Here is a 24,224-nt window from a genome sequence, read left to right on the forward strand (position 1 = left end):
TTTAGAGACAAACATTTTGATTCATGTGTATATGTTGGAACAAAACTGGCAATTCAAATAGAAGCATGGAGAGTACCCCAAATGGGTTAGAGTTGACTACAAATTACATAATTTTTTTCATGCCTTTGGTAAATGGTTATGCTGCATGAACTGTTATTACGACTGTTTATTTTTTCATATATTTTATTTTGTTTTTGTACAAGTTGAGATAAAGAAAAATGGGAATTTTATAATTATCCATTAAAACCAATAGTGATGGATTTAAATTAAACATTTGAACATTTGAACACTCAGAAAATTACAATCCATAAATTCAACGGTGCACTCTTATTAACTATAATAAATTGGCCGTAATGGTAATTTAAAAAGCTATTGTCTCAATGCATTGTATGCATGTGGGTGCTTTTAATTGTTCATTTAGTTATGCGAAAAGAAATAGAGGGTGGGGTGGGTGCTTGATAAGTCTTGGTGGGTCAGCTCACCTGCTGGGGCTACAGGCACACTGGGACAGCTCATGTTGACTGAGCTGACAGCAGGAGGATCTCCCAGCACTCGGGTGCCCAACCCTCCTGCCGTCAACTCCGCCTTTAGTTCCTAGAAATATTGCCCTTGTAACAGGGGCTAATAATGTGCAGCAAAGGGGGTTTTAATAGGGGAGTCTTTGATAGGTTTCCAGGGTGGCTAAATGAGGCACACAAGATGAAGACAAAAGGTGTGCATAAATAATGGACAAGCACAACAATACCAAGTCTACCTGTCTGCTTGCATTACCAAATTATTATGGCTGGCAGGAATTTCTTTTTTCTTGGGCTGGTGTTATTCTCCAAAGTCAACCTGTAATGTGCTAAAAAAGAAGAAAGAGAGTGGAAGTAAAAGGGGAATAATAGAAAGAGAAAAGAGAGACTGCCAACTGACTTGCTGACAACAAAGTAAAGCCCATTAGAGAGAAATAAAACACCAGAAAAAGAAGTGACATTGAGATTGTTCCACACATCTTTACTGTCTTTATCTACTGTCTGCTCTGCTGGATGACAGCGTCTGCCATCGCACACACATGGAGATAAACACAGATTCAAAACTAGCTTCACACTCACACAAAGGCTTCCAGTCATACTTCACCTGCTTTTACTAATAAGTGTGCACACTCTGGCAATTGTCAGTATAGACAAGACATCAAAACAGCTCTGTCATATTACAGAACTATTCATATACTACATATAATGAGCCCCCCCCCCCCTTCATAAATTACTGTATATATCATTTCTTAGGGAAAAGTGAATACATCCTATGGCAATCAGGGGAGGATGGTGTAGAATCCTTCCACTGGTGGTAGGTATAAGAAGAGGCAAAAAAAAGCTCCCTTAGTATATTGTGTACATACATAGTACATACATTTCAACTTTTGTATAAACATGAGTAAAAATGGTAAAACTGGTTGGAGATGAGTTGAAAAAATTGTTAGACGTGCAAACCAGGTTGCTGTCGAGTTACCCTAAAGGAATTTTTTCCCTCTCATTGATTATTTGTGTGCAACTCTATGAAAAACAATGGAAGAGATCCCAGTATTATAAATTCAAATTTTAAAGAAAGAAAATCACAGCAAATCCCCAAAACAAGCACATTATTTCAATAATCTGACATTTAGATATTGGTTGTGTAAACTGTGAACATCTCATTTTTCAAACTGACCGGTTGGACTTTTTTGGAGCTGACATCAACAGCTTATAAAATTCAGTCACTCACATCCTTGAGGTAAAAAAAAAATGCATTAAATTAAAGACCGTCATAGAAATGAATTGGATGTCATGTAAAGTCACATTTCACTAATGTTCTTGGTCATTCAAATGCATGTTTTAAGGAGACATCAGACTGACCTGTCAAGAAAAATGGACTTTAAATGATATAGACAGATTACTTGTAAGGCCAGGTCTCACTAATATATTGAAATATTAATGTATACCTCCATCAACGTATGAGTGAGGGATATTCTAATAGATAGTTAATTATTCATACCCATAAATAAAACCTGCGTACCTAGATTAGGACTAAAACTCCCTACAATGAGGGTTTATGAGGACATGTCATTAAAGTATGTATGGAAAAGGTTTCTGGGGCCCCATCATACCTGCACTTTTAAATTTTGCCTACTGTCCCAGAAAGCCTGACCCGCACCGAAACACAGACACACACGCACAAGATGTAATGTTATTCAAAGAGATACATTTGCAACTTTTTAATACCCTGTTTTCGTCATGTAACTTAGCTTGCTTATTTAAGTATAGCCAGTAAATATAGTATATATGGAATGTAAGGTTGCCAGTCTTTCAACTCTCTCATGGGATTATTTAAAAATACATTGTGTTATGATATGAGTAAAGTAGTTGAGTTGTGAGTAGTTTGAAGCATCACAAATATACTGAGAAGAAATAATTCATTAAAATTTGACTGTCAATGTCTGTCAAAAAAAAATCAAATTCAAAATGATAACAATGCTTTTTTTTTAAAGGGTGTCTGTTTTACCAAAACACACTGCATTAAAAAACAGGACAGACAAGCCTGCTACGCCCTCCTGTGGCCAAAGCTGTGAATATTTCTTTGTGGTGGTTTGCCTTAAATGCGGTCCTATCAAATTAGATTAACATTATTTGGGCAGTTACTTAGGTGAAAATTAAAATAGATATGAATAGAAGAAATTAGGAAATTAAAATATGTATGGAAGGTTATATCCTCTAATTGAGTAAGCAAAAAAAAAAAACTCTGAAAAGACTTGGGATTTTGCCTGTAGCAATATTTGCCAAGAACAAAAGAGGACATCAGTCATTGATTTAGGATGAAAGGGTTTAGCTCATAATCTGAGATTTAGTCCACCTTCAGCATTGGTCTCCAAACTATTCCACAAAGGGGTGACACGTTTCCATCAATCAATTAGAAGTATAATTAGTTGATTGCAGCCAACTGCTGTTCCTTTTTGTAGAACCCTCATTGGTTAACCTGTTTGTGCTCAATCAGTTGGATTAAAAACCCAGAACCACAACAGCCTTTGAAGACTGATCTGGTCACCTCTGACCCACAGTGATAGCAATGGTGTGTAATAGTGCTGAAGCCAGGTATGTCAATTTTAATCATCCAAAATGTTAAAATGAATTCCCAAAAGGTTGCTAAAGGAAATAATGCAATTGCACATGTTGTACAGTGCCAAATTTTCTTTCTACAAGTCAATTAAATAGCCTGAAAATCCTTTGGTCAGCCCATATGACCGGACGGCAAACCACCGTTTTGTTGCCTCCTTTAAGAAGCAAAAAATGGCACTTCAAAATCAGTCACTCACTCTGTCAGGCAACAGTAAACCAGTTAACCTTTGTCATTGAATCCACCATTCTGTCTCGTCTGCACGTATCCTCTCAGTTTAGCATAGTTTATACTATTGAGGTAACTCTGTATGCACACATGACCTTTCTCAACTTCACGGCAGAAAGTGGCAATTTATTATTAACAAAGTGGGAATAAAAAGCAAACCATTATACGAGACCCTGGACGCAAACATAAATTGACATGGACAACTATTCACAAACAAACACACACACACACATACAGAGTATGGTCGATGACATGTGCCCATCTTTTCTCTTCTGCCCTTGGAGAATCTAAATGCAAAATGTATGTGCATATTTTTTCATAGCAAGCGACATATTAGAATTTTTCTTGCAAATCCCCCATCTCGCCCCCATTCACACTCTTCCATACTCAGGACATGAAAGTGTTTGAAGCGTATAATGCAAGAGGAATTAAAGGATTCCTTTGTGGTCCTGAGTTCCAGGGGCCATCGTAATGACGAGAGGGCTTAAATGCTTTGTACTTGCCTTTTTACCAAGCTCACTCTCTGTTTGTCCATCTGTTTTCATTTTTCATATTATTTGAAATTTTTCTCTCATTAAATATTCATGAGGCCCGAAAAATGATTTGTTTTCTTACAAAAAAATGGGTACTCAGAATAGTAGTGTTTTCATGCTGAGAAAAATACTATAAAAGAAGAAATAGTTTAACAGTTACACTTCATTAAGGTGAAATTGAAAGGTGGTTTTAATTGGAGTTGGAAAACTATTCTAGTTTAACAATAATAGGTAATTATTTGTCACTCGTACTTAATGATTTCTGACAAACTTTTCAACTTTTAATTGGCTAATTTAAGTTTGATGCTTCATTATTAAAGGCACAAAATTTCTAAAGCAGGAACTAAATACATAAAGTACTGTTATAATCTAGAAGGGTTTGGTCCTACACTCAAACCTCAGTCTAAAATATGTATCAGAAAATGTCCAGTAGAGGGCAAAATCTTCCATCATTAGTGGGACAATGGTATTGAGTGAGGGAATTTAAGATTTGATCATGTTCCAATTGTTTGAGAGTCATATAAAAATATACACAGTTCTTGTTTAGAAGAAGCAAGCCTGACAGTTGCTCTTATAGTCAGAAGAAGGAAATATATCTTTATAAACCTTAATTCTAACACTGTCACAAGATGCCCCTCAAAAATACCTTGGAAATCTCTACTCACAATTAATCCACTAGGTGGTGAAGGGGTAAATTGTGTGTGTTCATTTTTAAAAAAAATGAGCTCCATAATATGGTCCCCTGCTGAGTGGTTAAACCTTACCATTTCATAAACAGGTCCAGTGAAAACTGGACTTACACCATTCTCTGAATGACCATTAAAGTGTTACAGGGTTGAAGAAGAGGAAAGGCTTTGCTGGCCTTTGTTACATTTTTCCACGAGATTGAAGGTCATGTGGAGTTCAGTGACAGTTGACACATATTGTCAGGTGACCCTGAAACCAACTCAAGGTCTCTGTCAATGTTGTAGCGCTCACCACCAAGATCAAGTTATGTGGAAAAAAATGGCAGATTATTTGATGTGCCAAAATAAGGACCATGGTGATAGCTACAACAACAAGATGAATGGCATTCACTAATGAAGCCAGGACAGAGTCAAAAATGCATTCAATTACATACATTCCACTTCTGTTCACCATTAACATATGCACTTCCCCCAACTTAACCCTTTACATATTTCATTGGAGTTTTGGTATGTTTCCATAAATTAGAGGGAAGAAAATTGTGACTTAGGGCATTCATCAAGAATGGTTTACCTTTAGTTAATGGTACTGTGAAACAATAAAAAAAATGGAGTGGGCCAAAAATATGTGTACATTCCATTGTGCGTTCTTTTGTCATTTCCCTTCAGTGTGCCTTCATGTTTGATGTTTCTAGAACAATATTTTCAGGTTCACTGACACAACGCTCAGGCAACCATGGCGACTTCTATAAACTAGCACCCCCAGACCTTTGAACTTTAAACCGAAACAGAGCTTTGTCTCTGCAATATATGGCACCCTATGAGTCTGTGATGGTAACATGTACTGACAAAGGTTGTGACCTATGATGGTTGTGAATTTGTTTATTTATTTATTTTCACATGTGTTTTCTGTTTAATAAGTGACCCTAAAAAGATTTATGTGAATTGTAAGATCTAAAATACTGTACCATAAAGTTAAAAAAAAAACGGAACAGTGCTTTAAAAAGTGCACCAAAAAGATTCAATGCACTATTTCTGTCACGTACCACAAGAGGGAACCCTTGTAGCAGTCATAGTGATACCACACTTGATCAAGAGTCCAATCAGGTGCATAACATAAATATAGTTCAGTTAGGTTCCAGAACCCCTGTGACCCTTGTGAGGACAAGCAGACCATGGGATAAATGAATGAAAGGATTTTCAATGATCTATTGATGCATCACTAAATTTATTTACTTGGTTGGTCTGATTCCGGTCAAAGGATTTCCCATTACAAGAATGCTTAGTTCATTTTTTTCTGCTCTACCTTCAATTGTTAGACAAACAATGTAAAATAGTAAGTCATCACTTTTATGGTACAAATGTAGTATTGTTGTGGGTTTCCAGGAGGTATGGTGAAATGTATTTTATTTTCAGCATATTCAGTGTTTACATGTGGATAACATGGCCTCAGATGTAAACTTGTTGGGATTTCTAATTTCATAAATACCATGTGGAAAAACACAGCTGCACTCAGTAGTGCTACTGTGCAATGAAGTATTTGTGCATAAATACTTGGGTGGTCTGACAGGTTTTCATACTTTGAATTTCTTGGGAGGTAAAGCATTTGTTGCTCCTTTTGATTGACTGAATTGGTCATTATTACACCTCAATGGGGAAATTCTCAGCTGTGATTAAAGGGAATGCGCTGCTCCACTTTTGCTATAATCTCACATGATTTATATTAAAAGAATGTTATCACGTTTTCATATTTAACTGTATATATAACACAATTGGGGCGGCCCAGTGGGTGAGTGATTAGCGCATAGGCCTCACAGTGGGGGACCTGGGTTCAAATCCAGGTAGATCAACCTGTGTGGAGTTTGCATGTTCTCTCTGGGCCTGTGTGAGTTTTCTCTGGGTATGCTGGTTTCTTCCCAGATTCCAAAGGCATGCATGGTAGGTTAGTATATAAATATCTGCAATGCCTGCTAAGCATGTTTTGTGCAAAACGGGACAGAATTCTGAAATTGGAAAAATCATGTTATTTATATTGAAAATGAGTGTTTTCCACTCATATTGAATTTTTTTTTAGTTCAATAGATGTTTGTATGCATTCTCTGAACATTTCCTAGTGTTTCACTGAGCAAAAACTCCACAAAACTTTAATGACATAATGGGCAGGTTTATAGGGCCCATGGGTACCTTGCTCAAGGGCAGGTTAGGTCTTCTTGGGAACCAAACTTGAGTGCCTGCAGTCACAGGTCACATTCTTAACCACTTGTCTAATTAAAATTCATCATCTCTAAGAAACAGTTACTCTTTTGAGCGAATGATGAAGGGGGGTATTATAACTGGAGTGCTTACACAATACAGAGGTGATGAACTTTACCAGGCTCTTACTCCTGCAGAGTGTCATAAGACTGGCCACTTTGGTTTTAGGTTACACCCCTCCAGAGATGCTTTTTCTGCCCCAGTGATCACATAAACCTGACGACCAATAATTAGCACAATTCTTCAAGCCCACATTTTAAACTTGGGCTTACAAACCAAATATTTCACTTCATTTTTGAGCAAGAGAAGGAATGGTTTTGTCAAATTCAATAAGTCTGATGAAATATGAATTGCAATGCCCATAAAGCAATCATACATTTTTAAAATACCAAAACCAACAGAAGAAAGATTTTATTTTAAATGGTTATTTCACATTTTCTGTTATTGTTCAAGTGCATTGTTTCTTTCCACAGATCTATGACATTTTATATATGGGCAGTCTTCACCTTATTGTGGAGCAAGGGACATTGAATCCAAGTGGACCATGTTCTGTGCAAAGAGAAAGCCTTCAAACTTTACACAGGAAGGCCACATCCCAGGATTGACCCCTTGATCTGAGGACTATGAGGCCATTGTGCTAACAATTCCAAAACCGTGCTACTGGGAAGAATATAATTAATTGTAATTCACTTATGGAAACTAATACATAATACAAAATAATACCACAAAACACGCGTACAGCTATTATAGTGAATGTGTTAAGAGAAAACCCTCAAAGAGGCTGGACTAATCTTTAGTAACTGACTGTTGAGTATGAATTCAACTCCAGTTACCAGGCAAGCCCTTCCTTTTTCATGAATGCTGTTTAAAGTCTAATAAAAAACGGAACATCGGTGTTTGATAGAATGAAAGAAACCCCCTTTGTGTACCAGCATTTTCTTGGCGCCTGGTGTTGTATAAAAGAGAGACAGACAGGGAAATAAATGTTCCATATAATAGTTAAATAGGCGGCCAGGCAGACTGGGAGACATATGGCAGGTAAATTGTTAAAAGGTCAGAACCTTCACAGAACCCAACTTAAATCAGTATGAAGACGGTTGATGTATGCAGAGCCTTTTCATACAAGTAGTATTATTTTATTCTCTGGTATGCATTTTGATTGTAAATGAAACATTTAATCAACCTTTAATAGCCCAACCATTTGATTGCAATGAATGTGACAGATATTTTTGTTCCTTTTATGTTTTCATTTAAGAAGAGGAGGCGTCATCCAGTGTATCATTTGCTGAAGCTGCCACACTGAGCATGCAAACATATGGTAGGGATTAACATTTTATCATTGCTTTGCAAACTCAAGAATATAAAAATACCAGTAATGCCAGTGTTATTCTGGTAAGAATCTCCAGGAAAAGAGTACATTGTGTTTTATAGAATAGATTGCAGTAGATGTCTAGATTCAGAAAATACTATTATCTGTTGTTATTGATGTTCTAAAATAAACTATTTTGTGTATCTTGAGATAAACTCATAATTGAAATCTCCCGCATTCCGAAGACATGCATGGTAGGCTGATTGAACACTCTAAATTGCCCCTAGGTATGAGTTTGAGTGTGAATGGTTGTTTGTCTCCTTGTGACCTGCGATTGGCTGGCCACGAATTCCGCGTGTCTCCCTCCTCTGGCCCAAAGTTAGATAGGATAGGCTCCAGCACCCCCCATGACCCGAGTGAGGATAAAGCGGTTCAGATGATAAGAAAAATGAGTTTGGAACCATGGACTGTTGGATGTCTGACTTTCCAAATGTGACAATTATTAGAAATAGTCCATTCTCGTTCATGCAGATCCTGAGCCATACACCCCTGCAGTGACTTTGCAAAGCCATGGTTTTCTGTGTGGAGAATGAATAGCTCTCTGGATATGAAACAAGTACTCGCCATGCTCTGACTACCTTCCCTTGAGTTTTTCTATGAGCACCTGTAGGGAATTGTGGCATGCTGGCAAGTTGCCTATCAATGCAGCTTCTAAATATAGTGAGAGAGTTTGGAAAGGATGAGCAGACAAAATTTATTAAATTATAAGATCCATTACCCTAATGAAATGCTGATGTAATTTTGGGTTACAAGATTTTGGTTCAAACTACTACCTGCTATCATCTAGAAAACCACCACTCACATGATGATGGTGGGAGTCAGAGAGAGAGAGAGAGGATTGAGAGAGAGAGAGAGAAAGAGAGAGAGAGGATGAGAGAGGGGGAGAGAGAGAGATTGTGTGTGAGAGAGAGAGAGAGAGAGAGAGAGAGAGAGAGAGAGAGAGAGAGAGAGAGAGAGAGAGAGAGAGAGAGAGAGAGAGATTGAAAGAGAGCGAGAGAGAGAGAGAGAGAGAGAGAGAGAGAGAGAGAGAGAGAGAGAGAGAGAGAGAGATTGAGAGAGAGAGAGAGAGATCGCGAGAGAGAGAGAGAGAGAGATTGAAAGAGAGCGTGAGAGAGAGAGATTGAGAGAGAGAGAGAGAGAGAGAGAGAGAGAGAGAGAGAGAGAGAGAGAGAGAGAGAGAGAGAGAGAGAGAGATTGAGAGAGGGGGGTATACAACTCTTGCAAATGAAAGTGGGAAACAAAGTGGTGCGAAAGAAGGATTACATCGGCTACGAATGCAGGTGATGGTCCATTCAGCACAGTTGTTGGAGTAGTAGAAGTAGTTATGGTAGCAGTCTTCCCTTTTAATGAATCAAGTGCGAGCGAACGAAGCATTTAATTAAGCAGAAAAGAGGGGGAAACGAATAGAGGGACGTTCACCTGGAGTCACGCCGGTTTTGATACAGACAGACCTGAGAGGATGGGTCTGTTCTGGACGCTGTTAATATTCGATTTGGCTTACAGTCTGATTCAGGTAAGTCACTGGTACAATCATAATCATGCGTTTTTGTAAAGTTGGAAGCGTGTAAAGGAAAACACAACGTGTTTGCATGCATTCTACTCTTAACGATGATATGCATTGAAATGGGACGCTGTCATGTGTTTGTATTTTTTTCTCCAGGGTGATGTTGTAAATTATGGTGCTGCAAGTCTTGACTTTGCCGGCTCATCACATGTACTCCGCTCTCTTGGTTTATCTCAGCGCACAGGTATTTTCAAATACATAAATCATTTTCAAGTCAAATTGAATGAGATGTTATTTTCCTACAGCCCCTCAACAGCGTACAGAATGACAGGATCTGTCTGGGCGATTATTATTGATGAATGATCTTCGAATTGACCCGTGTGGGGCAACATACTGAGTTAAATTACGCCATCTCAGTCTGGATCTAACACTGCAAACTCTATAACCTCTATAAAATAGTTTTATTCGTTTTTAAGAATTGCTTCTTGGCGGTTATTGACGGATATTCCTAACCCCCCTCCGCGTTTAAAATCAGTGTGGTTTGCTGCATCAGCAACTTTTTGGGCCACCCAGCCATGCTCATATTTAGTGTCTTTTTTATTTTTTATAAGCAGAACGGTGACAAATTAACTACCAGAAACTGAAATTGTGCATATTGATATGAGCCGATGAAATTTGCTCTCTGAATGTCTTCAATAAGGTTGTTAAAGCTCTTTCAACCAAGTTTTTTTCAACGATTTTATAAAAAACAGTATATATATATAGTAGAGTAGATCATTCCTCAAGGTCTGAATAAGTGATCGCGTGTCCATTTTGGAAGTATAAACTAAGCCGAGGTGCCCAGTGGTGCGACCTCATATCAGTGGGCCTACTAATGGCACTCAGGAGCTTCTAAAGAAACAAACTAACCACTGCAGGATCTCGTCACGTTCCATCAGACAAGATATGTGTGTGCTTTCTGTGCTCAATTCCTGCAGAGTCTTTGTTTGTATACTGTCAGACATGGGTCGCTGCAGATGGTTTTAGAGTTAAGGGGTGTGGGGGACAAACATGAGTGGACTTAATTGTGTGTGTGTGTTGGGGGAAGGTTGACCAAGATAGGAAGGAATATTCTGTGTTTTGCCTAAGTACCTTCATGTCTGCAGAGTAGACTCTTCAGACTTGAAGGATTTGAGGGCGCCTTTGGGGTCTTTGTGGTAAGATCACAGGGCTAAAACACTTCAAGGCCTGGAGATTGACTCCACGCTGTGACCACCCATGTTAAAAATCAGCAGATGTAGCGCCCAGCGCTTGAAATAAATGAACCCATTAATAAGCATATATCATGTTGAGAGGATATGCTTTTGTCAGCATCAAGATGCACCACGGCTACTCACTACAAGACACTTCAAAATGATGTCACATTGTCTACCACCATGTGAATTTTGGTCTCTATGCTATTTGGGCTTTATAAAATTGGTCCTAATATTGTATGTTGTTCATGAGACTGCCTTGGTTGACCTCAAGTTCAAGGTTGTCGCGATACATATGGCGGCAAATGGCCAATAAATGTAGCTTGTAACAGTTTCAGTCGTTCTTTTCCATACAAGACAATACCAAAGTCAACAATGAAGTTGAATATGCTTACTTGCTAGTGACTGTCAGACTCAATGATGATCATGTTCATTAATATCTAGAAGAATAGTGTTGATTGCTTTCTACATTTGGAAAGGTAATTGTCACGTGGCCCAAAAGGTTAACGCCACTTTTGGTTCAATTATCGTGGGCCATTAAAGATGCACATAGTTGGGCCTCAGAGACCATCTGCCTTTATGACCTGTAGTTACTTGACCTCAGCAAGGTTTAAAAAAACAACAACTATATTGAAGTGGCTGCGTAGCAATTGTCTCAAATTTGTTTTTAAAATAATCATTAATATACTCCTGACATCTATTTTTTTACCTTAGTTGATTGACTACAGCTTCAATTTTGAACACCTCACATTCCATATGCACTTTTGTTAAATCAAACACTACATGTGTATAATAATTGTTCATACCATAATTTTAATATCTCTTTCTAATCTTCACCAGAATATGAGATTGTTTCTCCATATGAGGTCAACTACCAAGGTGTGTACATCACACACGAAATAACCCATCATCAACGCCGAAGACGACGAAGATCCCTGTCTTCAGATGCATCCACTTCAAACGCTAATGACAGCGATGAAACAACTCACTTCCGGGTGAGCGGGTTGGGGCAGGACTTCCACATGGAGCTACAGGAGACATCCAAGACCTTGATTGCACCTGGCTTCACCATACAGGTCCTGGGAAAAAATGGCACCAAAAGCCTAAAGGCTTACCAAAGGGACCACCACTGCTTTTACCAGGGCTCACTGAGGCTAAAGGTCAATTCATCAGTGGCGCTGTCCACATGCAAGGGGATGGTGAGTGTGACCAGGCCTAAAATGAGTTTGTAGGAGGTGTGTGTGTGTGTGTGTTTTCCAAAAGAAAATTAAAGTGCACATATCATCATATGATGAGAGAGGGGGAGATTTCAACACATGCTTCACTTCACTTTCACTCTGAACTGCTGATGCTAGACTTTCTTGGATAGTTCATGTCTTTTTGCGGTTGTTTTCATAAATCACTCTGGTCTTGGTACTATTTAATGATGGAAGTCTAGGGTATTGTTAGACAATTCTGTATTTCAAAAGACAGCGACTCAAGCAGCTCCGACTGTGGAATCAATAATGGAATTTGACAGAATGTATGCATGACCAAACTGTAATTTCATGCATTGAAGCTGCAAGCCGGGGAATTTTTGAGATAACAACATCTGACACCGTTGTTTTTTTTATTAAAAAAATGTATCCAAGATTCCTCTTCATTCCAAATCAATTATTTGCAATCTGGTGACATCAATAGATTGCTATGTTATACTGATTGCTAATTGGATTGTTTTAAGAAAGGCATCTGCTTGCATTGTCTAATTTTGTGTCTCTTTAACTAATGTAAAAGTTAGATTTCTTTCTGATTTATATGGATATGAATTATATAATATTATAAATACATACATATGTGCCAAAAGAATAAGTTTATGCTGTTCACAAAACTCTGGAGGTTCTTGTGGTTTCCTCTTGTAAAAAGGAAGTTCCTTGCTTCAGGGCTTGTAGACGTAGTAATAACAGAACGGTACGTTGCTGGGATTTCCAAGGATATTTAGAATGAGTGATGCATTATTGATGTAATCCAGCTTTGAAGAATGTAGGCTGGTAGCTACAGTCACTTTTCAAAACATGGAAGATCAATCTACTATTCCTTAAGCATGACTTTAAAGTCAGTAGGAAATTTGGATTGTCTCAATATTTTTTCTATAGTGAGCCAGCTCATGACAGAAGTATGGCTTGCATTGACATCAGCTGCAATCCTGTGGCTTCATTGAGCCTCTTGCATTGACAAAGCTCTATCATTGTGGGTTTAACATTGTTTGGAGAATGTATTTTATTGCAGCCCTGCATTGTCTTTTTACCTATAAATTGAAGTTTATTGTTCAGAGAAGAAAAATGTGTTCCAAACTATTTTTGGACGCTATGCCAAGAGGAAAAGGGGACTTTATACAATTGGTAAGGTGCACCTTTTAACGCCCTGGATGTTTCCTCTTCTTAGTTCCGTTTTCAGAAAGCCTCCCACCCGTTCTTGTTGCTGCTTGTCTGGATGCGTCTGACTCTTTAGAGTCCAGCTGTTTGCGCCCTCCCAAGTAGTGTTTCAGGCATTTTATGACTGCTATTTGCACCTCGTAGAATACAGTGTGTAATGTGATGACTTTGCTATGTAGGCCAACTCAATGTAGTGACCTAATCTCTTCACATATGGATGTTACAGTAGTGGATGTACTGCATACGCTTTGGCCATTTTACAAGATGTAACAGATGAGTATATTTATTTCTCTGTTACGTGAGAGGAAATTCACGCAGTCACAGGTAAAATGTGCAAAGTCCTCACTGAAACCTTAGAGCCTGAGATTGGACCCTTGCCCTGAGAACTATGAAGCGGAAATGCCAACCACTTCTTACCGTACCATCCTCGTATTATTAGACCATTATTTTTACACAGTCAGAGCCAGACACTGAGACTCAGTAAATGCTCATTTAATGAGATTTGTACAAATTTACAGTACCTATGCCCATGCATAACTGTCTGGTGGCATCAACAAACATTTGTTGTAACATATGGGAACAAAGGAAAAGGAATTAAACCCCACTCTTCGTAAAATATTTTGCTATATGTCCTGGGAAGATCATCTAAGTTGGACTTGGCCAGTGGACTGTTTCAAGTTACACTGCAGGAATATGAAACATACATCCTAACACAGTTTTCTTCTTATCTGACAGCATTATAAAGATGTTGAGATAAGGTGTGCCCTCGAGTAGCAAAGCAGATGTTGTAATTGAAGTGTGCCAAGTTGAATCTTGAATAATTGCTCACAGCGACAGTTAGGAAGGTTAGAGGAGAAAGAGAAGGTTGGTATTTCTTTGAGGAATATAACTACATCACTTGAGGCTACTTTCCATGAGTTGTTGGAGTTGTTGTACAATATAACCTTTGCATGCCATTATTGGTATGCATTTATCATTCATGAACTACTGATGTAGTGCTTCAAAATGCAATACCAAACAAAAATGCACAGAATTTAAATTGTTTAAAAATCTGCTTTGGTGTACTGATAATATGAATTCATTTTGATAACCTTAATTTGGTTGTAAAGTTACAAGACAATTCTTCAAATATTGAAAGCTTCCTTTACAATAATGTTCTCTAGATTTAACAATACGCTTGACAAGGATTAAAACAACCCTTGATATACTTCCTACTATTAAAACAGACCTATCATTATGGCTGAAGTATGTATGTATGTACGTAATTGCAAATAGAAATCAACTATGTTTGTTTCATTTTTGGGAGGCGCAATATTTAGAAAAAAAATTCACTTTGCATTTTTGTTTCCAGTCAGGTTTGATCCGCACTCAAGATGCAGACTACTTTTTGAGGCCAGTGTCCCTTCAATTAGCCCAAAGTGAGAACTACTCAGCACCATCCCATCACCAACCACACATCCTCTACAAGAGTGACAGTGAGAGGGGTCATCCTTCTGTGCTTCAGAAGAGATCACTTGATTATGCCATTGAAAGACCAACTGTACTCCCAACTGGCAAACAGCAAAATGATCATTACAGTAACAGTAACACAAATGGTGAACAGCAGGAGCATCGCAACAGGAGAAATGACGATAAATACTACCGACAGGATGAAGACTTCGTACACTCGGAGAAGCAAAGGCAACACTTCTGTGGAAGACGGAAGAAATGTATGTAAGGAAAATTACATTTATTTTGTGACATAAGAATTTTAAAAATCTGTTATTTCGAATGTGAATATGCACCAGAAATACAAAATAATTTAGTTAATGCATATAAAGAATTTTTCTTTTTTATTTCACATACGATCTTCCACTTAAATTCAAAATTGCTAATGATCTATTTAATGTGTTTCAAAAACCCCACCCAACTCTGCCCCCCTTCCCAGACATGCCAAAACCACCAGATGAGCATCTTTTCCTGCTTCCAGATGAGTACAACATCATGCCCCGGAATAAGCGGGCAGTCATCACAGAAAAAGATGACCAAAAGCTCAACGTTGAGACACTAGTAGTGGTAGACAGAAAGATGATGGACAACCACGGCCATGAGAACATTACTACTTATGTTCTCACTGTGCTCAATATGGTGAGAAGATATTTTGTTTAATCAATGTGTCCTACTTAGGTTCAACAGCAAATCTGTGATCTAAATTACTATTTACAAGATTTAAATTTTCCTATTAATATGGCATTTCAGCATTCAAAGGCAAAGTCTCAACTTTCCTTGTATTATTTATACTTTTAATGTGTATCCTCTTTTATTTGGGTTAAGTGACTGTCATTCTCACTTATCAGAGAGAATCCATCTGAAAACATGACACTGATACAAGATGAGCTCATGGCCGCACAATTCAGTGTAGCACCTCGTCTCGCTCAGCTGATCTAAAGAAAAATTCCTTCATGCTTCTTAATTACTGAGTGCCAAATCCAAAGATAAACCATCTATTTTGAAACATGGCTCCCACATCCAAACTCAGTCAATCCATGCCAACTAAATGGAGTATGGAGTTTCAGAGAAAAAGCTGACCCTGACCACATCAGTTCCCCTGGGCGACACAAAAAGCATATACAGTTATATCTCTATTTGTAGTACAGATAAATAATACCAATAGCACTGTATTTTTGGCTTTTGAGCAAAGTAAGATTTCATTTAAACATTTTTTTTTAAATCATCTTTGAAAAATTGTAAACATATTTATTGGTTACATGACCAACATTTATGTCAAAGTGAAAACAAAAGTGGTTCACTATAGCTGTTTTGGAATTTGACAATCTGTCTTGTGTTTTGGGAGATCTCAACTTTAAGTTAGTGGTCCTGATTGTCTCTTTGACCTCCGAGTTTGCGCTTGAATTTGGTAACAAAACAGAGCTCTGAGTCAAGACATGTGTCAGTGCAGGAAAAAAAATCAGGAACATAAGGAAGGAATGTGAATTTCAAGATAAGATAAATGCAGAGTGACAAGTACCAGTCGTATTTACTCAAACTGATTAAATGACAGCAAGTGAGGGACCAAGATCAAGAGACCATTAAAGCTTTAACATTCCGGTCAACATTAAGACCACCTTTAAAGCTAATGCCTAGAAAGTCTCATTTGTGATTGGCTTGTAGGGTACCATTCTTTTCAGTTTAGACTGTTTTGTGTGCCTTTACATTCATGTTTAACAACTCACATGTAACTGTCAAATTAACTCACAATTTACAATGTCATATGTTGTTGTGGTTAGGTTTCTAGTCTCTTCAAAGATGGTACCATAGGAGGGAGCATCAATATTGTTATCGTGGGACTTGTGCTTCTTGATGAAGACCAGGTGAGTGTTTGTTCCTTAGGCATTTTTTTAATCATACGGATGAATAAGGCATTTTTAGTAGTGTTTAAAAACTGTACACCAATGTTACTGTATGTGTTTTCCTTTTTTTTTTCTTCATGTCTTGAAGACCACCAGTAATTGCCCTATCTTCCATTATCACCTTTATGTCCCAGGATGGTTTGGTGATCAGTCACCATGCAGACCACACACTCAACAGTTTTTGCCAATGGCAGTCTACTCTAGGAGGGCGAGGGGGTCAGCGTCATGACCACGCCATTCTACTCACGGGACTTGACATCTGCTCATGGAAGAATGAACCATGTGACACTCTGGGTATTTCTTTTTATGTTTTGTCATACTTTTTAATGCATTGTACTGTGAGTTAGAATTGTCCATTTCTTTTTGACCAATCTCGACAAATGTAATGGGAAGACAACATTTTACAAAAAAAATCATAAATGACACGTCAAGAGAGGTTGTTTTCATGACTCAATGATGTCAACTCTCCTCATTTATTTCATGCTTTTCCCATCCATTATTTTTCCCCCAGTCTGGGAAGATGCCCCTTTCCTTTGTCACACGGTGTGACACAAAAACAGATGAACAAATGAAAATATTTACTGTTTTCTTTGACAATAAATTAAAATGCTTGCAAGAAAGCAAATAACTTCTGCTTAGGAATTTAATTATTTCCAGACATTTGCATAAGAAAATGGTAAGATCTATTTCATCATTACAATTGTTTTACATTCGTTAAGGTTATTGCTGTTTGTACTTAGACCACACAACATTCTTTTCTGTGTTATAAATTAAATGAGCTCGACGCACACACACACGCACACACACACACACACACACACACACACACACACACACACACACACACACACACACACACAAGCCCCCGCAAACCTTTGAACTTTTCTTCTCAGGACAATGCTAGCTTTGGTTTGAAGTCAAAAAATGTGTGAGAATATGTGTGTCTGTGTGTGCACCTGACTATAATTAAGTAAAGCATGAATGAAAAAATAAATATGTATATATATATATATATATATATATATATATACATATATTTTTTTTTTTTAAATTGTTTTTCGGTCTATTAGACACAAAAAATGACAAGAAACAAACCAAATGTTACCCAAATTGCACATTACAAAGTCTGGCCCTTAACTCAAGCTTCTGAAATTTATATGACTTATATATGAATACTTTTTTTCAGGTTTTGCCCCTATAAGTGGAATGTGCAGCAAGTACCGAAGCTGTACCATAAACGAGGACACAGGCCTAGGATTGGCCTTTACTATTGCACATGAATCTGGACATAAGTAAGAACTTCTAATGTTGTCATAATAACAATCAAGGTAATTCTATTCTGCTATACAAATATTTTTCATTTTGATACCTTAGTTTTGGAATGGTCCATGATGGTGAAGGAAACATTTGTAAGAAGTCAGAAGGCAACATCATGTCTCCAACATTAGCAGGTCATAATGGTATCTTCTCATGGTCTGTGTGCAGTCGTCAGTATCTCAGTCGGTTTCTCAAGTAAGAAAACACAAATTTATTTGAATTACAACTATATGCAATATTATTAGTATTAGTAAACATAACATATGACACATAAATTTACTTGCTAAGCCAAGCGAGAGACGATGCATTACGTGTATGCGTTTGTGCGTGTAAGTGTGAGTGGGTGCGCATGCACACGTCATTCTGTCATTCAATCTTGACCGGATGGTTGCGTGGGTTTCAGAGAGAGAATGAATGTGCTTGAAACTAGATCGCTTCCAAGCTAGTGTTCTTACTAAATTTACCAGTGTGTTAACTGAACTGGCAGATCTTCCACCTCAGAGTCACTGAGATAGTGTTTTCCTCACTCGGTTATTAGAGCACAGTTGATGTCATCGTCATTTCGTCTGACTGTCCTATATTAAGCACAAGGCCACATAGTTATTGGGAATCTGTCAAACACTGATCCTGCCAGAGGTCAACCTCTTACCACTTTCTTTTCTTCAAATCCATTAAGAATTAACCAAGAAAAATCGTTGGATCCGATATTTCAATGATGGACAAAAACAATAGTTTTTTTGTTTTATTTATAGCCAGCCACCCCTGAAAAAACAAGTTTTATACATAGTATTTATAGGACTTTGGTAGTGAATTTTATTGTTCCAAAAGAAAGACAACTTTATATATTTTTTGGTAGTGACTGAGCATAGGGCTGATTTATTTGTTGTGTACTTTCATGAAAACAACATTTTCAATTCGACAAAAGGGGGAATAATTTGTTGTATTGGTATTTTTTAAATTGTGTTTTTTTTGGTTTATATTTCATGGTTGCATTTTGCTTATACTATATGCTTTTAATGAATGTAAAATGTTGATTGAAAATCCTTATAAGAAACACTAATGTATTCAACCCACATCTGCTTTATACCAGCTCGGCCCAGGCTTTGTGCCTATCAGATGAGCCCAGCGGAGTAAAGGAGTATCATTATCCTGAGAAGCTCCCAGGCGAGCTCTATGATGCAGACACACAATGCAAATGGCAGTTTGGTGAGAAAGCCAAGCTATGCACCCTTGATTTTAAAAAGGTAAATTTGTTTTTTCCATTTTGTAATGAATTATGAAATAATAACTCTAAATTGACAATAATGTGAATGCAAGTATAAATGCCTGTGATGGCTTTACCATCACCATTTTAGGACAAGCGGCATATGAATTTGACAGATATAACAGACAATGTGCCATTGTATTACACACAATGGAAATGTGTTTGAGGGAATGAGGACAAATGAAGATGAAACGGTGGAAAACAAAAGCCTGAACAGGAACAGACAGGAGCAGGACAAAACAGGGCAAGGTAGGGTAGAAAGGGGCATGAACAGCAGACGATCAGACAAGAACTGACAAATACACAGGGTTTAATTAGACAGACAAGACGTTTAGAATCACACGGGTGACATGAGAGGCAGAGAGCAGGAGATACACCAGGGAGGGAGGCGGTGACAGGTGAACTCAATTGGGAAATGCAAGGACAGGTCACACAGGGGAAAAAGCCAAGACTACAAACTAAACCCTCAAAAGCCAAGAACTAACAAGTGCTTTGCCACCTTCAAGGAACTCCAAGCTCTTTGACAATATATACTCTTTTTCCTCTGCTTTCCTAGGGAATGGAATTCACATGGTTTTGCTAGTATATTATCTACATTTGCACCTAAATACACATTCTCTCTACACTGCCCGACCACGTGGTAGTACTGAATTGATTGAACTCCAAATTCTTAACAGAACTTATAGTCTTGGCCTTCCTCGGTATTTGTCACTCATTAAAACAAAACATGACGGGAATCAGCTTCTCAGCTGCATTTTATTGCCATATGAGATCATCTAAAGTATTACCATTTTTGAAAGCCAATGCCAAATTCTTTCAATGTTCAAAATATGGAGCTAAAGAAAAATGGTGGACTTTGGAAAACACCATGGATCAGATACTAGAGGGTGTGTCAATGTGTGTTTTTGAATCTCATGCCTGGCTGTCATTTTTTGTCCAGTTGCCCATTTTTTGTCTTAAACAAGCAAAACATCTGGATTAATAGACATTATGATAGATTCCAGGGTGGCTCTGGGGGTAAGGTGCTGATTTTAAGTTGCCTGTCAGTGTCAGAATCTGTGCTCCCCTGTCAAACTCGAAAATAGTCATTCAGATAGTAAAAGAATTGAGTTGCTGAAAAGTAGCAGGCCATGTTTGTCTGGCAACATGATCTGGGAAACCACACAGTGCTCTCATTCGGCTCCTTCAGACAACTGCTGAGAAACACGACCGCTAGATCATGTGAATTCAGTTTGGCAGTTGTGCCCTATTATTCTTGTGATTGCAAATCATTTCTTTTTTTCCAAGTGTATCCATAAGTTTAAATGTAAATACATCAAAATCAATCTTCTTAATACCGTTTTCTTCCAGTCTTGGCAAAACACGTGCTGCACTGTGCAAAAGTAAAGATGTATGAAACATCACAAAAACGTGTCTTTGTTTCTCCAAGGATATCTGCAAGGCTCTTTGGTGCCACCGAATTGGGAGGAAGTGTGAGACCAAATTCATGCCAGCTGCAGAAGGCTCTGCCTGTGGGCCTGATATGGTAACCTAACATTGGTTTTAGAGCATGTGTGAGACTTAAATGAACTGACCTATAATATTTTTAAAGTTATCCATGGAATCACATGGCAGAGCGTACTGAGTAGCACTTTTATACATTTTTTAAACATACATCCATGGAGCATTTACATGCATAAATATCTACATTTTGGGCTTTGATAATGATCTTTTGAAAGATAAATCAGTACTATTGTGGCCCATAAAGCCAAGAAGCCAAGAAAAAAAAAGTGAAACAATAGTTGTTAACGTGTGAATGTGGTTGGTTTATATAAGTGTGTTTCTCCATGGTAACATCTAAATAAACATATATAACATAAGTGGGAAAGAATCTAAAACTACACAGCTGGATCTTTAAAAATGGGTTGATTATGCCAAACATACAGTCCTCTTCAAAGACACGCCTAAGAAATTAAGTGCCTCAAGAGGAGACATTAGAATCAAATTTCATTAGATGCTCAACAAATAATGATGTAATATTTGTAACAAAATCTCAGTTTCCCCAAGAATAGAAAAATAACAATTCCGTCCAGAAAAAGATGAGTGGTTTTTTGAGAAGTGTCAAATTTCATGAAGGCATGCATGGATAAGTGGTATAGAGGATCGTGGGAAGCCTGATTCCACTGCCATTTCTGTAGGACATTCACACTGAGAGCTATGCGCAAATCAAAACAATCATAAAGTGCACTGGGAAATGTATTAAGTCAACATAAATGCAGCGGGTAGCTTGTGTGCCACATTGGTTCGATTTCTTAATTGGACCTCTATTAAATTTGAGATTATATCCATGTTTTGTCAATTAAATTACTTTTATGATAATGATCAGTGAACTGCAGCAACTGCTTTGTTACTAGTGTATCAAAAATGGCCCTGTGTTGCATTTGTCTGCATTTCAATGATTTGTTTTCACGTTACATTTAGCAATTTGAGTCTGTGCTGCTTTCAAAACCAATAATTTGTTCATGAGTCGGTTAATGATTTTTTTTTTAGGCTGGGGTACGAGGGGGGGGGGGGTTCCAAGAACTCTGTACACATCGTTCATCGGACAAACTATTCACATGACAGCTAATCTACCCTCCGTGCTTTGGCTGGATGGATGGATCATATCATGTGACAATGCAGAGAGTAGTGGTTATTATACCTCAGTGAGACCTGACCTCATGTCTACTTGATCATTTTAAGCTAAATGCATCTGTGACAAGTGTTGAAATATAACAGGGGATCTGGCTTCACTTTAGAAGAAGAAAAGACCCCCAAATAGCACTCAATGTTGCATGTTTCTACTAAAAGGAAATTAAAAGCCCGGTTTGATTGAGTAGCGTATAGTTTACCACAACATTTTCAAAGGTTTTACCATACATTGAAAGAATGATATCTTAACGTTACATTTTTGGGGTCAACATGTTAATTTAAATTGATTCAAAATCTATATAAGAAACTGTCAATTATTTAGGCTATATTTGTCTGTCTGCATACAAACCATCCTTGCCTATTTTTAAATGTGTCAATCCATGTTGTGACACTCATATTGTGGTTGAGTAGAGGTTTATTTTTAAATGTGGTTATATTTCTGATGGTTAGACAACACACTGTTAACTTATCATCTTCTCCAGTGGTGTCGAAGGGGTCAGTGTGTGAAACACGGTGATGAAGGCCCGAGGCCACAACATGGCCAGTGGTCAGAGTGGTCGGCTTGGTCCTTCTGCTCACGAACCTGCCAGAGTGGTGTCACCTATCGGGATAGGCAGTGCAATAACCCCAGGTAGTGATGACACAAAACACAACACTCTATTGCTTTCATATAATATTGTGACATTTAGTGAATTTAAATTTTATTAAAACCATTTTTTGCACTCTAATTGAGTAAGGTACCATCACTTTAATTCCAATCAATTCATTGCCCAATCCCTATTGAGCCATGCATCCATTTTCCACCAAATATATATGAGACAAAATTGCATTAACTTGTAAATTGACATAGTGTGAAATATGTCCAAATTTTTCAAGTTTATAAAATGTTCACTTTTTAAGATGTGTCAGTTTCGCTGCATACTTTTTGCTACTGTGTGGGTCACTTGATATGTGGCATCTGTTCTTATCTGTTAATTTACTCCCCGACTCATTAATCACTTGGAAGTATTTGCATAGTTAGTCAGCCATGGATCCTTCAATCAAAAGCAGAGGCCTCCTCTTTATCGAGTCTTGCCAAAATTCTGACAAATGACAGACTGAAGAGGTGTGGTGAGATGGGGGAGGTAGTGTTAGAGAGAAAACAGAGATAGGAAACTACATGAGAGACTTAGTGGGTGAGAAATTGGTGACAGATAAATGTTTTCAGGAGATGAAATGTTTGGATCTAAAGCAGGAAACATAAAAAGCGAGTGTGAGAAAAAAAAAGAGATAAGTGACAGTGGGCTTATGTAGGATTTAACTGTGACCCTTGGGGTACACACCTGAGAGTGCTCAAAGAGGCAAACACAGATTAACAGAGTATAACTTTTCATTGCAACATTCTTAATGGTCTAACTTTGAATTTATTTTACAGACCGGTCTATGGAGGAAAGTTCTGTGAAGGCTCCTCTCGGTCCTACATGCTCTGCAACACACAAGATTGTCCCCCAAACGCCATTGATTACCGAGCACAGCAATGTGCTGAATTCAACAGCAAACAGTTCAGAGGATGGCACTACACCTGGAGACCATATACAAGAGTGGATGGTAAGACAATATTTAGGTTGTACACACCAGAGGGGCCGAAAGATTGGCGACAGTCCTCTAATCAGTGATTTTAATCAACCAGCATTTGATTATTCCTCCACATTTTTCACAATTCATTATTTCCAGCTTCATGATAACAATTTATAAAATGACTTGTTTTGTTTTGGAAAACTGTGGTGAAATATAAAACATTGAATATTTCCTCTTCATCTACTGTAGATCAAGATGTATGCAAGCTTTACTGCTTTGCTGAAGGGTATGACTTCTTTTTTGCACTGGCCAGCAAAGTCAAGGATGGAACACTTTGCACACAAGACAGCAATAACGTCTGTATTGATGGTCTGTGTGAGGTAATTATTTTTCACCCTATGTCAAACAATACGGATTGATTAAACTGTATTTGTCATATTGCCCTGTTGGCCAGGTCAACTATCATATCCCATTTTGCAATTAAGTGAAATGCACAAAATGTGTCAATGGATAATGAGGCAGAAATATGATTGATATGAATTTCTCCACAGAAAGTGGGCTGTGACCATGTGTTGGGGTCCTCTGCTGTGCTTGACGGTTGTGGAGTGTGTAATGGAGACAATACCACTTGCAGGACCTACAAAGGAGAGTATACAAAGCAGCATCAGACCAACCGTAAGTCACA

At 37.9% G+C, this 24,224-nt stretch overlaps 1 protein-coding gene across 4 annotated transcripts in view; it reads left to right on the forward strand.

Annotated features, from left to right (window-relative positions):
- The first annotated feature begins 2,978 nt into the window (after positions 1 to 2,978).
- Positions 2,979 to 24,224, forward strand: part of adamts16 (ADAM metallopeptidase with thrombospondin type 1 motif, 16) — a 28,607-nt gene continuing 7,361 nt past the window's right edge. The window contains exons 1-16 of one of the 4 annotated variants that reach the window (XM_077720667.1): positions 2,979 to 3,107; positions 8,085 to 8,144; positions 9,856 to 9,943; positions 11,772 to 12,130; positions 14,694 to 15,051; positions 15,270 to 15,469; positions 16,609 to 16,692; positions 16,866 to 17,025; positions 17,918 to 18,023; positions 18,106 to 18,243; positions 19,139 to 19,292; positions 20,742 to 20,837; positions 22,465 to 22,613; positions 23,397 to 23,569; positions 23,789 to 23,919; positions 24,091 to 24,214. In XM_077720667.1, coding sequence (XP_077576793.1) covers positions 8,142 to 8,144; positions 9,856 to 9,943; positions 11,772 to 12,130; positions 14,694 to 15,051; positions 15,270 to 15,469; positions 16,609 to 16,692; positions 16,866 to 17,025; positions 17,918 to 18,023; positions 18,106 to 18,243; positions 19,139 to 19,292; positions 20,742 to 20,837; positions 22,465 to 22,613; positions 23,397 to 23,569; positions 23,789 to 23,919; positions 24,091 to 24,214 — 2,323 coding nt within the window. In that variant the 5' untranslated portion in view covers positions 2,979 to 3,107; positions 8,085 to 8,141. Of the gene's footprint in view, positions 3,108 to 8,081; positions 8,145 to 9,351; positions 9,709 to 9,855; positions 9,944 to 11,771; positions 12,131 to 14,693; positions 15,052 to 15,269; positions 15,470 to 16,608; positions 16,693 to 16,865; positions 17,026 to 17,917; positions 18,024 to 18,105; positions 18,244 to 19,138; positions 19,293 to 20,741; positions 20,838 to 22,464; positions 22,614 to 23,396; positions 23,570 to 23,788; positions 23,920 to 24,090; positions 24,215 to 24,224 lie in introns of those variants that run through there. The other 3 variants (XM_077720666.1, XM_077720668.1, XM_077720665.1) reach the window with 3 other exon arrangements.

Source organism: Stigmatopora nigra, chromosome 7 (genome assembly GCF_051989575.1).
Source record: "Stigmatopora nigra isolate UIUO_SnigA chromosome 7, RoL_Snig_1.1, whole genome shotgun sequence".
Lineage (NCBI taxonomy): Eukaryota > Metazoa > Chordata > Actinopteri > Syngnathiformes > Syngnathidae > Stigmatopora > Stigmatopora nigra.